At 37.3% G+C, this 16,056-nt stretch overlaps 1 protein-coding gene across 1 annotated transcript in view; it reads right to left on the minus strand.

Annotated features, from left to right (window-relative positions):
- The window catches only part of DNAL1 (dynein axonemal light chain 1), a 40,449-nt gene extending 24,402 nt beyond the window's left edge, over window positions 1-16,047 (minus strand). The window contains exons 1-4 of the mRNA XM_055303928.1: window positions 15,973-16,047; window positions 7,886-7,924; window positions 4,067-4,176; window positions 950-1,005 (exon numbers count right to left, since the gene is read on the minus strand). Coding sequence (XP_055159903.1) covers window positions 950-1,005; window positions 4,067-4,176; window positions 7,886-7,924; window positions 15,973-15,975 — 208 coding nt within the window. The 5' untranslated portion in view covers window positions 15,976-16,047. The remainder of the gene's footprint in view (window positions 1-949; window positions 1,006-4,066; window positions 4,177-7,885; window positions 7,925-15,972) is intronic.
- Window positions 16,048-16,056: the final 9 nt, after the last annotated feature.

Here is a 16,056-nt window from a genome sequence, read left to right on the forward strand (position 1 = left end):
TCAGGCTCCCTGTGTGGAGCCTGATTTTCTCTCTGCCTGTGTCTCTGCCTCTCTCCTCTCTCTCTGTCTCTCATGAATAAATAAATAAAAATAAAAATAAAATCTAAAAAAAAAAAAGACCAAGGGAAAAGATGGTCATCCATAAGCCAAGAGAGGCCCAGAACTCAATCCTGCCAATACTTTGCTCTTAGACTTCTAGTCTCCACAACTACAAAAAAATAAATAAAAATTAGGCAACTGAGGGATAGATAATGAAAAACTATGCTGTCACTAACACAGTAAAATCGGGCTCCAGATACCAGCTTGGGAAGATGTCTATGATGTATGGTCAAGCTAAAAAATCACCTAGCAGAAAAATACATTTTATATAATCCCTTTTGATAAAAAAAAATAACGGGAACAACAAAAAACGGTTTTGGAGGCCACAATTCTGGAATTGGTTTCAGCGGGCCAAAATCAAGGTATCTCTATAAAAAAATGGTATCAAAGTTAACTTTATTTTTCAGAACTGTTGTTTTAAGCCACCAAGTTTCAGCAATCATAGGAAACTAGCTGGAGTCAGAGCCCTTGGCAACTGGGATGGTGGCAATGCAATTATCACAGATAAGGAACACAAGAAAAACAAGGATAGTGAGGAATTAAAATTATAATATAATAAATATGAAACACAAAACAAATTTGAACAAAAGATATATAATAAAAAATCAAATTCTTCTACCTAATTCTAACTCTATAAAAGCTTTAACATGTCTTTAAAATGTTTAGATCTTGTGTTCTAATTTTCTTTGGATAACCAAATTTAAGACACATGGTTTATATATTCTCTCTGTCATCTGACAATTACTGTGGTTAAAACAGGTGCCAGCTTCTGGGATTACATAGTGTCTCTGGAATGTTTATTCCAATAAAAAGAAAATCCAAGAACCATCTGTTACTGTGGATCACTTACTTAAGCCATTGAGGTTGGCAATTTTTTCAATGCAGTTTGTAGACAGTGAAAGCTTCCTTTAAAAGAACAAGGGAAAATTTGAATTAATACAAAACAATTTTAAATGGTGTATCAAATAAACAAATAAGTAAATAGTACATTGGAAATTATTCCTCAAATGCCCATACAAGATAATATTTCAGTCACGTTTACGCTGAATCCTTTATTCCTTGTCAGACATGGTATGTAGTCTTTCATTTTGAAATCTTCATACTTCTTTTCTGATTATAAAGATTAATACGTATTCATCGCATAAAATTCAAAAGAAAAGGCTTTTTGAAGGTAATTTGGTGTTAACTATTAAATGTTTTAAATGCATGTATTCTTTGACCCAGCAATTCATTTCTAGGAATACACCCTACTGAAATACTAATACCAATGCCAAAAGATATATAAGCTAGATTATTTAAGTGTATTATTGTAATAGCAAAAGAATAGGGAAAAATCTATAAAAATTAGGCAACTGAGGGATAGATAATGAAAAACTATGCTGTCACTAACACAGTAAAATCGGGCTCCAGATACCAGCTTGGGAAGATGTCTATGATGTATGGTCAAGCTAAAAAATCACCTAGCAGAACAATACATTTTATATAATCCCTTTTGATAAAAAGCAGAACTATCTATATGCATGTGCAAAGATATTTATTTGCTCATATAAATCATTCAGAAATGTATATTGAAAAAGTCATATGTAATCCTAACCACTCCACAGATTCCCCCAGAGAGAACTACTTTTAATGGTTTGTATATATTTGTCTAAGTTTTTTCTACTCATAATTTAATTATATAAAAAATTTGGGAGGGCACCTGGGTGGCTCAGTTAGTTAAGTGTCTGTCTTCAGCTCAGGTCATGATTCCAGGGTACTGGGATCAAGCCCTGTATTGAGGTCTAGCCCCACATTGGGCTCTATGCTCAGCAGGAAGTCTGCTTCTCCCTCTCTGTCTCCCTCTGTTCTCTCTCTCTCAAATAAATAAATAAAATCTTAAAAAAAATTTTTTTTTTAGGGGCTCAGTTGGTTGAGCATCCAACTCTTGATCTTAGCTCAGGTCTTGATCTCAAGGTCACAAGTTCAAGCCCCATATTGGACTCCACACTGGGTGTGGAGCCTACTTACCAAAAAAAGAAAGAAAAAAAATTAAGGGAATATAAGTACACATTCTTAGTTTTTCTTTCTTGACAAAATATTTATTATTTTAGTATATTTCATGAAAAAAATAATAAAAGCTAATTTTATTGAACACAGTGTAGGCCCAGTTCTCTTCTAAGTACTTTACATAAACTGTTTTAACTATCATAACAATCCTGTGAAATGAGTACTATTATTATCATCCATATTTTACAAATGAGTAAACAGAAGTACAAAGATATTAAGCAATTTGGCTAATATTACACTGCCAGAAAGGGGCAGAGCCAAATTTAAAACCCCCAAAAAACTGACTCTAGAGCATGTGATCTTATCCTTTCAGGTATGATCTGAAGAATTATTATTCATGTTTTTACAAAAGCAATTATGTACAGTGTAAATTATTGGTCAAATCTGTATATTTTCTAGTAATCCCCAACTCCCAACAACTACCAGTGAAAAATGGAGTGTCTTAAATCTGAAAACATGATTGGGAATGAATTCTTTAATTGCTGTTTAGGCAATCTGCCCAAAGGGATTGTCAGCAAAAATATGAATAGGATGATTCTTTCCAAGCAGTTTCCATGGTACTTTGGTACTAGGTACAAAACCTTCTCAAATGTTTGCCTTTGAGATGACTTGGTGATGAAAAGATATTTGACCACTTTGAAACAGTGCTCTTTGAAATCATGCTTTTGAAACCAAAAAAAAATCTGAGGTAGAATTTTATATAATACATTCTACTGGGGGCAGCCCCCGTGGCTCAGCGGTTTAGCGCCGCCTGCAGCCCAGGGCGTGATCCTGGAGACCCTGGATCAAGTCCCGCATTGGGCTCCCTGCATGGAGCCTGCTTCTCCCTCTGCCTGAGTCTCTGCCTCTGTGTGTGTGTGTGGTCTCTATGAATAAATAAATAAATAAATAAATAATATTTGAAAAAAATAATACATTCTACTGTCATCAAAAAGGATAAGTTGCATACAATAACTAAGTATGTTTGCTTTTCCTTTTCATTTGAAAGACAAATATTAGTCTAATGCATGGATTCACAAATTATGTGTCTAAGTTGTTTATTATAATTACAGAGTCCTAGGTTTCAGCAGTAGATATTCTGTTTCTATAAATTTGGGGTGGGACTTATCTCCTGCATAAGGAGATTCTTATATAGGTAGTCAGTGCACTACACTTTGTAACACACAGCTTGAATAAATCAGAAAGAACCCCAAATGATACTAATAACATTCTACAGCTCTGAGAAGAGACACTGAAACCTGAGAGCATGGTCACAAGGTATCATGGCATAATTATCTCAAATTAGCCACAGAACCTTGCTAAAAAGTACACAGAATATTTAGAAAATAAGTTAAGAGGAATTAATATAGACCTGAACTGAAAGTTGTGGAAAATAGAATTACAATATAATAAGTATAATTTGATCCCAATTAGGAAAAAAATTAGAAGGCTTTATATCAAAATGCTCACACTTGTTCTCAAAAGATGGTGCAGTTTTGGTTGATATTAATTCCTTTCCTTTGTGCTTTTTTATATTTTGAAAATGTTTTAAAATGTATTTTTATAATTTGGAAAAAAATTTAAAACCATATCTCTTAAGCCTCTGGTAAGTATAGTACTGACTGCTATTAGAGAAAGTATCAGATTTTACAACAGAATAATAATAATAATCTTATTGTGTTATTTAGTTTCTTTCAAGCAACAAGGAAAGTTCTATTTTCCAGGCACACTATAAAAATTTTACTGTAAAAAAATACTATATTGCACAGGTTTACTTTATTAGTGTCCCACAAACCAGTAATCTTTTATGTTTAGCCTTGCCAAAGGGAGAATTACATTAACCAAACAAACAAAAAAAGAAATGAAGATCACAGAAAATAAACACATTTTTTTCTAGTTTGTGTATGTTGAAAAGAAAGGGAAAAAAGACAAGAGAACTTACTCGCAATTAGCAAGTGTGGACAAGGATGCATCCATCTTCTCTATAGGGGGAATCTGAGCATAAAGCTTTATCTCTTTGGCTTCGGAAGGCTTCTGACTGGTTTTCTCTTCCTATGATAAAAATTAATTTGGAAGAAATCTGATTGTAATACAGAACTAAAAAAGTCCAGAATATCCTTAGGCTTTTCAATGTTTATTTCAAAACAATTATTAAAATTGTATAATTCTGCCACCTGGGTGGCTCAGCTGTTGGGTGTCTGCCTTCGCCTCAGGGCATGATCCTGGAGTTCTGGGGTTGAGTCGCGCATCAAGCTCCCTGCAAGGGGTCTGCTTCTCCCTCTGCCTATGTCTCTGCCTATGTCTCTGCCTTTTCTGTTTCTTTCATGAATAAATAAATAAAATCTTAAAAAAAAAGAATTTTAGGGATCCCTGGGTGGCGCAGTGGTTTGGCGCCTGCCTTTGGCCCAGGGCGAGATCCTGGAGACCCGGGATCGAATCCCACGTCGGGCTTCCGGTGCATGGAGCCTGCTTCTCCCTCTGCCTGTGTCTCTGCCTCTCTCTGTGTGACTATCATAAAAAAAAAAAGCTTTAAAAAAAAAGAATTTTAGAATTCTGTGCATTCCTTACTGACACCTACTAACTGACCCTAATAACTAGGCTTTCTATATGGCTGGCTCAGAGGCTCAGATAAGTTATTGTTAGGTCCCAACCAAATGGAAAAGAGGAGTAAGAAAATAACTTTTATTTCTGTAATATTTAAAATCCTTTAAGAGACTATCAATAAACACAAAACAAAACACAACAACAACCACATCATTTTCTTGGAAAGAATTCTTTGTCCCTAAGCACCCTTTTCTTAAATATCAGATTTAGATCTGTAAGATCAACTATTTTGTCATCCCATCTTGCTTTTTCTATACATGGTTCAGTCTCAGAACACCAAAATATCAAGAATTTGGGAAGATATCCTCACAACACAGCTGAGGTCAAAGCTATTTGCTCTACAATAATTTACTAACAAATTCTATCTTAAATTTTCAGTACTATGTACACAATTTAAAGTTTAGTTACCAATATATGCTGCCCAATAATATTTTCAAAGTACATCAATACTTAAAGTTAGTTCTCTCTCTCCAACAAAACAGGAAGCTCCTAAAGTGCAGAGACCATTTCCTTTGCTTTCCTATGTTTTCTATAACATCAAGCAATATAAGACACACAAAGGGGGTGCCTGGGTGGCACAGTCGGTTAAGTGTCTGCCTTTGGCTCAAGTCATGATCCCAATGTCCTGGGATTGAGCCCCATGTCGGGCTCCCAGGTCACCAGGGAGCCTGCTTCTCCCTCTCCCCCCATTTGTGCTGGCATGCATGCTTTCCTTGCTATCTCTCTCTCCCTCTCTCTCTTAAATAATTTTTTTTTTTAATTTATGATAGTCACAGAGAGAGAGAGAGAGAGGCAGAGACACAGGCAGAGGGAGAAGCAGGCTCCATGCACCGGGAGTCCGACGTGGGATTCGAGCCCGGGTCTCCAGGATCGCGCCCTGGGCCAAAGGCAGGCTACAAACCGCTGAGCCACCCAGGGATCCCTCTCTCTTAAATAAATAAACAAAATCTTAAAAAAAAAAAAAAAGACACACAAAGACTTATGTTTAAAAATCAAATCATAACACATCAATACTAGAAAATACACAGTAAGGTAAAAGAAAAAGATCACATCCACTCATTTTTGTGCCATATATTTGTGAGTTATGAGAGGGAAACTGATACATAGTAGATCCTCAATAAATGTCTGGTTAACCAGTGAAAGAGTGAGCTTAATGTCTTCAAATATAAAGTCAAAGATTTATGTTTATAACATAAAAAATAGAAATAGAACCTACAACCCAAAACAAAAAAGCAACCCACTTGTTATTATAAGTAAATAAAGTCTTAAAATCTGATTCAAAGAAAATTTTTTTTAAATATATATATTTCTTTTTTTTAAATTTTTTATTTATTTATGATAGGCACACAGTGAGAGAGAAGCAGAGACACAGGCAGAGAGAGAAGCAGGCTCCATGCACCGGGAGCCCGACGTGGGACTCGATCCCGGATCTCCACGATTGCGCCCTGGGCCAAAGGCAGGCGCTAAACCACTGCGCCACCCAGGGATCCCGTGATTCAAAGAAAATTTAATCAATACTAAGCTTTTCCTATATGTACTTTTCTTCTTTAACAAAACAGATTTTTCATTAACTAAACAGAAATGAATTTTTATTTTATTTTTTTTAATTTTGATTTATCTATGATAGTCACACAGAGAGAGAGAGAGAGAGGCAGAGACACAGGCAAAGGGAGAAGCAGGCTCCATGCACCAGGAGCCCGATGTGGGACTCGATCCCCGGTCTCCAGGATCGCGCCCTGGGCCAAAGGCAGGCGCCAAACCGCTGCGCCACCCAGGGATCCCCAGAAATGAATTTTTAAATGCAAAGTACATAGAAGTTTATAAACACTAAACCAAGAATTCAAATATCATTATCCTATCCACCCTATATTCCCTAGGAAAGACTCCAAGTCTCCTGAAAGACTTTTGATTCAAAGCTCAGCTTCAAAAGCAAAAAGTACATTATTATACTAAAAACTATTGATAACAGCCACAAAAAAGTTATGACTGGGCATAGAAATTGAGAAGCCATCTCTATACTCTATGGAAATTCTATTTATAATGCTGAATTACAACTGGTCAAATTTTATAGAACATTTTATTAAAAATATTTATAGTTTAGGGGCACCTGCGTGGCTCAATAGTTGAGCATCTGCCTTTGTTTTTGGCTCAGGTCGTGATCCCAGGGTCCTGGGATCGAGTCCCACATCAGACTCCCCACAGGGAGCCCACTTTGCCCTCCGCCTATGTCTCTGCCTCTCTCTGTGTCTCTCATGAATAAATAAAATCTTTAGAAACATTTTTAAAACACAAAATATTTATAGTTTATATTTATTTCATGTTTTTTATAATGTAGTTTCCTTTCTAACATTAATATAAGCTTTAGTATTTTTTCAGCTTTATTGACATGTACCATTGTATAAGTTTAAGGTGATTTGATATATATATATTGCAAAATGATTAACACAGTAAGGTTACCTAATACATCCATCACCTCACGTAATTTTTTTTTTTGGTGCTGAGAATATTTAAGATCCATTCTCTTAATAACTTTCAAGTATATAATGCATTATTATTAACTATAGTCATCATGCTTTATATTAGACCTCCAGAACTTGCCTTATAACTGGATATTTGTACCCTTTGACCAACATTTCCCCATTTCCCCCACACCCCAATCCCTGGAAATCATTCTATTCTATGAGTTCAGCTTTTTTACATTCCACATATAAGTGAGATCATAGAGTATGTCTTTCTCTGTCTGACTTATTGCACTTAGCATAATATATTCAAAGTCTGTCCATGTTGTCATAAATGGCAGAATTTTCTTCCTTTTGTGGCTGAATAATATTCCACTCTGTATATGTACACATTTTTTATCTACTTATCCGCTGACAGACATGTAGAGTATTGATATTGACATAATCCATGATTTTAATCAGACTTTCCCAATTTTACTAGTACTCATTTATACACAAGTGTGAATAGGCTTGTATGTGTTATTAAGTGTATACAATTTTATCACTTTGCATAGGTTCACATACCCACTGCCACAGTCAAGACAGCTAAATAGTTCCAGTATCACAAAGATTCCTTGTATTGAATGGTCAGATTTAAATAACCATCCAAAAATTCTCCTTATATGGTTTCTAAAAGAGGTAAAAATTCATATACTCACCCATCTGGCCAGAGCTTCTTTGATGGTTGTTGCTTTTGCCTTAAAAGGAGAAGAAACAAGAGTGTCTTTATTGGTATGATTGGTTGATTCAATTTTCATGCAATCATTATTAGCCTCAACATCTATCACAGAAAAGATTAACTTCTTTCTTTGAGACTTTATATGCAAACAGAGTATTTTAATTCCCTCAAATCAGAATGATTTATTTAATTGCCTCTCAAAGAAATTATGGAAATCATGATGTAATACCCATATACTTCACTTCTACTTGGTTTACAAAAAATATAGCTTTCAACATTTAATATTAAAATATATCTTATCTTGTTGATTCATTGATTCTAAGATCTACATCTTTTACATTTTAACATCTTTGAAATTTGGATGCATTGTATAACCAGGAACAATTTACAATTACTGTGACCAGGTGGCAGTGGTGATGATCTAGGAAAATATTAACCATTTTATTTCATATACATAGCTTTCTTTTTATGTTTACAAAGAATTACATGTGATAAAAATCTAACGTGCCTAACTACCTTTAAAAGAACTCTGTCAGTAAGTGCAAAATAAAAATTCTAAGTGATTAGAAATTACTAGTCATGGTTTAATTCCAACTTATTTTTCTTTCTTAGAACATAAAATACTGTTGTACCTTATTATCAATAGTATCTTAGATTCAATTTAATATGACACAAATTTAAATGTGAGAAAAGTAAGACATCCTTTGAATTATTGCTAGAGTTCATAAAAAAAATACTACACAATAACAAAAGGAAAAATTTTAAAGTACAGTTAACCCTCCAACAAGATGGCATTAGGGACACTAACCTCTCCCCCTGCACAGTCAAAAATCTGAGTATAACTTCTTATTTATTCATGAGAGACACAGAGAGAGGCAGAGACATAGAGGGGGAAGCAGACTCCCACAGAGAGCCCAATCACGCTCTGAGCGGAGTCAGCCTCTCAACCGTTGAGCCACCCAGGCATCCCAAAAATGAGTATAACTTCTGACTCACTAAAAACTTTACTATTGACCAGAAGCCTTACAAATAACGTGAAGAGTTGATTAATATACATTTTGCATGTTACATGCATTATATACTGAATTCTTACAAGAGTAAGCTAGAGAAAAGAAAATATTATTAAGAAAATCATTAAAGGGGGTACCTGAATGGCTTAGTCAGTTAAGCACCTGTCTTCAGTTCTGGTCATGATCCCGGGGTTCTGGGATAGAGCCCTACATTGGGTTCCCTGCTCAGCAGAAAGCCTGCTTCTCCTTCTCCCTCTGCTGCTCCCCCTGATTATTCTCTCCCTCTCTCTTTCTCTATCAAATAAATAAATAAATAAAATCTTTTTTAAAAATCATGGCTCAATAGGTTAAGTGTCCAATCCTTGGTTTCAGCTCAGGTGGAGCTCAGGGTCCTGAGATAGAGCTCCACATCAGGCTCAGCACAGTCTGCTCAAGATTCTCCCTCTCTACCTCTCCCTCTGCTCGCACTCTCTCTCTGTATCTCTCTAAAATAAATTTTTTTTTAAAAAGAAAATCATAAGAGAAATACATTTACAGTGCTTCAGTGTATTTGTTGGAAAAAAATCTCCATATAACTGGATCAGTAAGTTCAAACCTATGGTGCTCAACTGTATATGCCATTATGTCTAGAAAGCAAAGACACAGTAATAAATAACCCTTGGGTTTAAAAGTAAACTATAATGTAAAACAATAAAAGAAAAAACATCAAAATTTGAGGAATATAACATTTATTTCTTTTTAAGATATTATTTATTTATTCATGAGAGACACAGAGAGAGAGAGAGAAGCAGACTCCATGTAGGGAGCCCAATGTGGGACTCGATCCTGGGACTTCAGGATCATGCCCTGGGCTGAAGGGAGGTGTTCAACCACTGAGCCATCCAGGTGTCCCAGAATATAACATTTAAAAGGAAACTTAATAGCTTCAAATATATTTATTTATTCAAAAATAAGAGACAGAAAACAAGCTAAGCATTTAAGATACTTGAAAAAACACATCACTGCAAATTCAAAGAAGGCTGAAGAAAATACAAAGGAATAAGTCAATGGAAAATAGATCTAAGAGGAAAAAAAGATTAACAAAACTATAAGTTGGTTCCTAAATCTCTAGCAAGCCTGATTGAGAAAAAAAGAGAGCTATATGACAAAAACATAGAATCAGAGGAAATAACAGATACCACAAAGATTTAAAAATAAAATATTTTAAGCAAATATATGGTAGTAAGTTTGAAAACCTAGAAAAAGATGTAGTTCTAGAAAAAAAAAGAACACAAAAGTGCCAACCTGTCACAGGAAAAACAAGAAAATGTGAATAGACCAATAACTATTTAAAATGTGAAAAAGATAATCAGGGATTTACCCTTATTCCCTACAGCTCCAAGCCTAGATAATTATACAAGTAAATTCTGCCAAGTTTTCAAGGAACAGATATTCCCTGTTATACAAGTTGTTTCAGAAACCAGAAAAGAAGGGAAAGCTGCCAGTTTATTTTATGAGGCTGAATAACCTTGATGCCATAACCAGATAAGTCCTCTTTCTCAACACAGATTTGAAAGTTTTAGATCTCCAAAGCCAATGGTAAATAATAATCATCATCAAGAATGGCTGATCCTGCCACGTGCAGAAGAAACTAGACCATTCTCTTACACCAGACACAAAGATAAACTCCAAATGGATGGGGTCCCTGGGTGGCGCAGCGGTTTGGCGCCTGCCTTTGGCCCAGGGTGAGATCCTGGAGACCTGGGATCGAATCCCACGTCGGGCTCCCGGTGCATGGAGCCTGCTTCTCCCTCTGCCTGTGTCTCTGCCTCTCTCTCTCTGATGACTATCATAAATAAATAAAAAATTTTAAAAAAAACTCAAAATGGATGAAAGATCTAAATATGAGACACGAATCCATCAAAATCCTAGAGGAGAACACAGGCAACACCCTTTTTGAACTTGGCCACAGTGACTTCTTGCAAGATACATCTATGAAGGCAAGAGAAACAAAAGCAAAAATGAACTATCAGGACTTAATCAAGATAAAAAGCTTCTACACAGCAAAAGAAACAGTCAACAAAACTAAAAGACAACCTACAAAATGGGAGAAGATATTTTCAAATGACCTATCAGATAAAGGGCTAGTATCCAAGATATATAAAGAACTTATTTATTAAACTCAACAGCAAAGAAACAAACAATCCAATCATTAAATGGGCAAAAGACATGAACAGAAATTTCACCAAAAAAAACACAGACATGGCCAACAAGCTTATGAGAAAATGCTCTGCATCACTGGCCATCAGGGAAATACAAATCAAAACCACAATGAGATACCACCACACACCGGTGAAAATGGTGAAAATGAACAAGACAGGAAACAACAAATGTTGGAGAGGATGTGGAGAAAAGGGGAACCCTCCTGCACTGTTGGTGGGAATGTGAACTGGTGCAGCCTCTCTGGAAAACTGTGTGGAGGTTCCTCAAAGAGTTAAAAATAGACCTGCCCTACGACCCAGCAATTGCACTGCTGGGGATTTACCCCAAAGATACTGATGCAGTGAAACAGCAGGACACCTGCACCCCAATGTTTATAGCAGCAATGTCCCCAATAGCCAAACTGTGGAAGGAGCCTCGGTGTCCATCGAAAGATGAATGGATAAAGAAGCTGTGGTCTATGTATACAATGGAATATTCCTCAGCCATTAGAAAGGACAAATAAAGGACAAACATTATATGGTCTCATTCATTTGGGGAATATAAAAAATAGTGAAAGTGAATAAAGGTGAAAGGAGAAAAAATGAGTGGGAAATATCAGAAAGGAAGACAGAACATGAAAGACTCCTAACTCTGAGAAACGAACTAGGGGTGGTGGAAGGGGAGGTGGGCGGGGAGTGGGGGTGACTGCGTGACAGGCACTGAGCTGGGCACTTGACGGGATGAGCACTGGGTGTTATTCTATATGTTGGCAAATTGAACACCAATAAAAAATAAATTTATAAAAAAAAAAGTTAGCTTTGGGAAAAAAAGGACAAATACCCACCATTTGCTTTGAGGTGGATGGAACTGAAGGTATTATGCTGAGTGAAGTAAGTCAATCGGAGAAGGACAAACATTATATGGTCTCATTCATTCGGGGAATATAAAAATAGTGAAAGGGATTAAAAGGGAAAGGAGAGAAAATGAGTGGGAAACATCAGAGGGGGTGACAAACCATGAGAGACTCCTAACTCTAGGAAACAAACAGGGGTAGTGGAAGGGGAGGTGGGCGGGGGGATGGAGTGACTAGTTGACGGGCACTGAGGGGGGCTCTTGACGGGATGAGCACTGGGTGTTATGCTATATGTTGGCAAATCGAACTCCAGTAAAAAAGTATACAAAAGGGCAGCCCCGGTGGCGCAGCGGTTTAGCGCCGCCTGCAGCCTGGGGTGTGATCCTGGAGACCCTGGATGGAGTCCCACGTCAGGCTTCCTGCATGGAGCCTGCTTCTCCCTCTGCCTGTGTCTCTGCCTCTCTCTTTCCCTCTATGGATAAATAAATAAAATTAAAAAAATAATAAAAAAATAAAAAATAAAACGTATACAAAAAATAAAAATAAAAATAAATAAATAAATAAAAGAATCATGGAACTGGCGGAAAAAAAAAAAAAAGAATGGCTGATCCCAGCAACATAAGGATTGTTTAACAACAAAAAAACCCTATAAATGTAAATAATGGATTAAAGGGGAAAATCACATTTATTTCAGTTAAGTGAAGAAAAAGTACTTTATGAAGTTCTACATCTGATATTTTTTCTTTTTTAAAAAAGATTTTATTTATTTATTCATGAGAGACACAGAGAGAGAAGCAGAGACATAGGCAGAGGGAGAAACAGGCTCCCTCTGGGGACCCAAGGTGAGACTCAGGACTCCATCTCAGGGTCCTGAGATCATGACCTGAGCCGAAGGCAGGCGCTCAACCACTGAGCCACACAAGTGCCCCCTATATCTGATATTAAAAGCTTTCAAACAAAAGTTACAGGGAAATTCCCTACTTGATAAAAGCCACATACCAAAAAGCTATAGTAAACTCCATACTTAATGAAGAAATTTATTCATTTCGGCAAATATTCATTAAGTGTCAACTATGTACCAAACATTCTTTTACATGCTTGGGATATATCAATGAACAAAACAAAAGTCCCAGCCTTCATGGAACTTACATCTAATGGCAGGAGTTAGATGGTAAATAATATATGTAATAAATAAATAAAGCAGTATATTGGAAGGTGACAATTACTAAGGAAAAAGAAAATGCAAAAACAAAAATGCTGGATTTGGTAAGGGGTATCAGGATGTGTGTCTATGTGTGTAGAGTATGTTTATTTTATTTTTTTTGAGTATGTTTATTTTAAATAAAGTAGTCAAGGAGGGCCAAATTGGGAGATAACACTAAAAGTATTCTAAGATCTCAAATACATCAAAGATCCCTACTATCATTGCTACTGTTTAACATGGTACAAGAGATCAACAAGTGAAGAACACTGTTGAGAGAGTTAACAGAAAAGTTGGGAGAAGATATTTTCAAAGTAAAACCAACAAAAGACTAATATTAGAATATAGAAATAACTCATAAAATTCAAAAAATAAAAAAAGGGAAAGGTTGGCAAAAAATATAACAGAGAATGCACAGAAACTGAAGTCCAAATGACTTAAAAATATCATGAGGTATTGGAACTCCCTGAAAATCAGAGAAATGCAGGGTAAAACAACAGGATACTAAAAGACATCTCAAATTGGCAAAAATTAGAAATTTGGTGAGAATGTAGAATCTTTATGCATTACTGAAGGAAGTAAAAGCTAGCAGAGCCAGGGGTGTCTGGCTGGCTCAGTCAGTAGAACATGCAACTCTTGATCTCAGGTGGGCAGTTCAAAACCAATGTTAGGAGTATAGCTTACTTAAAATCAAAACAAAACAAAACGAACTAGCAAAGCCATTCTGGAAAGCAGTATGACAAAGCCTAAGGAAATTAAGTATGCATAGGCCCTGTGGCTCTGAAATCCCACTTCTGGGTAGACTTCCCAGAGAAATCCCTGTACGGGTCCATGAAAAGACACATATAAAAATACTTTCAAACTGGAAGCAATCTAGCTGTCTATGAGTTGGTTTGTGAGGTTACTAGTTTTCCTACAGATAGCAGGAGTCAAAAACTGAAATGCCTGAAGGACCAATGGACATCTTTAATGGGTAAAGCTGGCCATAAAAAGAGGATAACCTCTACTCTGGCTTTAGAAAACAGCTGGCAGGTGGAACTTGGGACAATATTTACCCTAATATCACATTTCTTCAAACCTTAAAATTCCATTATTGAAAATAATATTTTATGTACTATTAAGAAAAAAGATGCTACCAATCATATTACACCAACATATATTAGTAATACAAAAAATGGGGGGGGGGATGTGTCCAGTGGTGAAATATGGTATTTCTGATTTTTCAGAGATGCCATAATGTGAGTTCTGATATGAATACGATCATTTAAAGACATTGAAAGCTAATATATTTTTTAAAAGATTTATTTATTTGAGAGGGAGAGAGAGAACACAAGGCTGCAAAGGCAGGGGGAGGGAGAAGCTGACTTCCCACTGAGCAGGGAGCCCAACCCGGGGCTTGATCCAGAGATACTGGGATCATAACCTGAGCCTAATGCAGATGCCCAACTGACTGAACCACCCAAGTGACCTGGGAACTAATATTTTGTTCATTAAAAAATTATGTGGGCCTGATTTCTGGAGGACTCTGGAACTACTAGTTTCCAGCCTTAGTTAGCTTCGTCTAGTTACTGGTTCTGATTCTCCATTTGAAGATTTTCAATAATTCTCATGGTTCATACTTTCAGAATCATTTAGGGCTGATTATTTCTTCGCCTGAATATAAATCTAGGTTCCAGTAGAACTTTCTACTTTCTTTGGCAGTGGTTTTCAGCTAAATGCCTGTGGAATAAGGTAAGGAAAGCCTGGAGGGAAACTACTTTTAAAAGAGTGGTATTTAATCTTGTGGTTGAGGGCAGGCATGACTTCGTCATCATTTAAATTTCCTGGGCTCAATCTCTGCCCACTTAAACGGCACTGGAATCACAAAAATGAAGACAACTAATCATAGTTCTTCTTCATAAACATCTCCATCTGGCAGGACAATCACATACATTGCTAAACAGCTTTGACTGGGTCTCTAATCAACCAACAACATCCCTTTCCAAACGACTAGTTGGAACTACCAAGTCTGTAAGCAAAGCAGTGTCCATGTTAAGTAGGAGTTGAAGGGCAGCAGTAGGTAAAAATCATTACTTCATAAAGGGCTTTGATTGGATACATCACTGATAGGTCTCAAATCCAAGGTAGCTGTATTTCTCAAAGTGTGGTGGGATGCCCTCCAAAGGTAGGATGGCTTGAGGAGCACTGTTGAAATGCACATTCCTGAACCCCATCAAATTAAAAACTCATAACTTGCACTCCACCACGCGCAGTCTTAGGCCAACTATACTCAGGCATACTTAAATTTGAGAAACGCTATCCTCGTATATTCTCTCCGAGTGGGCTGTTACAATGCTACCTCCTAACTGCGCTTACAATCATTCAGAGGAAGCTTGGGCACATCCGTTTAGGAATACAGCTTCCCAAGCTGTGCGTTTAGGAATGCGTTACACACATTCCACTCGTGCAACCAGCTCCCCGCGCCCCATCTCGCCAGGGGGGGAAATCACCTCTACGTACAGAAATATCCTTATTCACGCTCTGCCTTCCATCACCTTCCCCAGTCCGATCCACTCTTTTTCGAGAAATCCCTGCTCTCTGCCCTCCCTTTCTCTGGCAGGGTCCCTCCACATTCACCCAACCTCCAATCCGCCCCAGGCCGCCCTCACCCCGCGTCACCCCGTGCCAGGGCTTCTCTTTCGCCTCAGGCCTCTGACTGCGGAGCCAGTGTCCGTTACCGGCTTCCTTCCGCCGATCAAGGACCCTCCGATCCTCAACACGCCACCGTCACCCTTTTCTACCTCCAATCTCCTCTTTGCCTACGAGGCCTAGAGGGTACTCACCATTCCGGCCGTTGCTACTGTCACTGCTCTGGTTGCTAGGGCCCGCGGAGGTCAGTGCGCGTGCGCACTCCTCGGAGCCCTCCG

This window comes from Nyctereutes procyonoides, unplaced genomic scaffold, assembly GCF_905146905.1.
Source record: "Nyctereutes procyonoides isolate TBG_1078 unplaced genomic scaffold, NYPRO_anot_genome, whole genome shotgun sequence".
In the NCBI taxonomy this organism is placed as follows: Eukaryota; Metazoa; Chordata; class Mammalia; order Carnivora; family Canidae; genus Nyctereutes; species Nyctereutes procyonoides.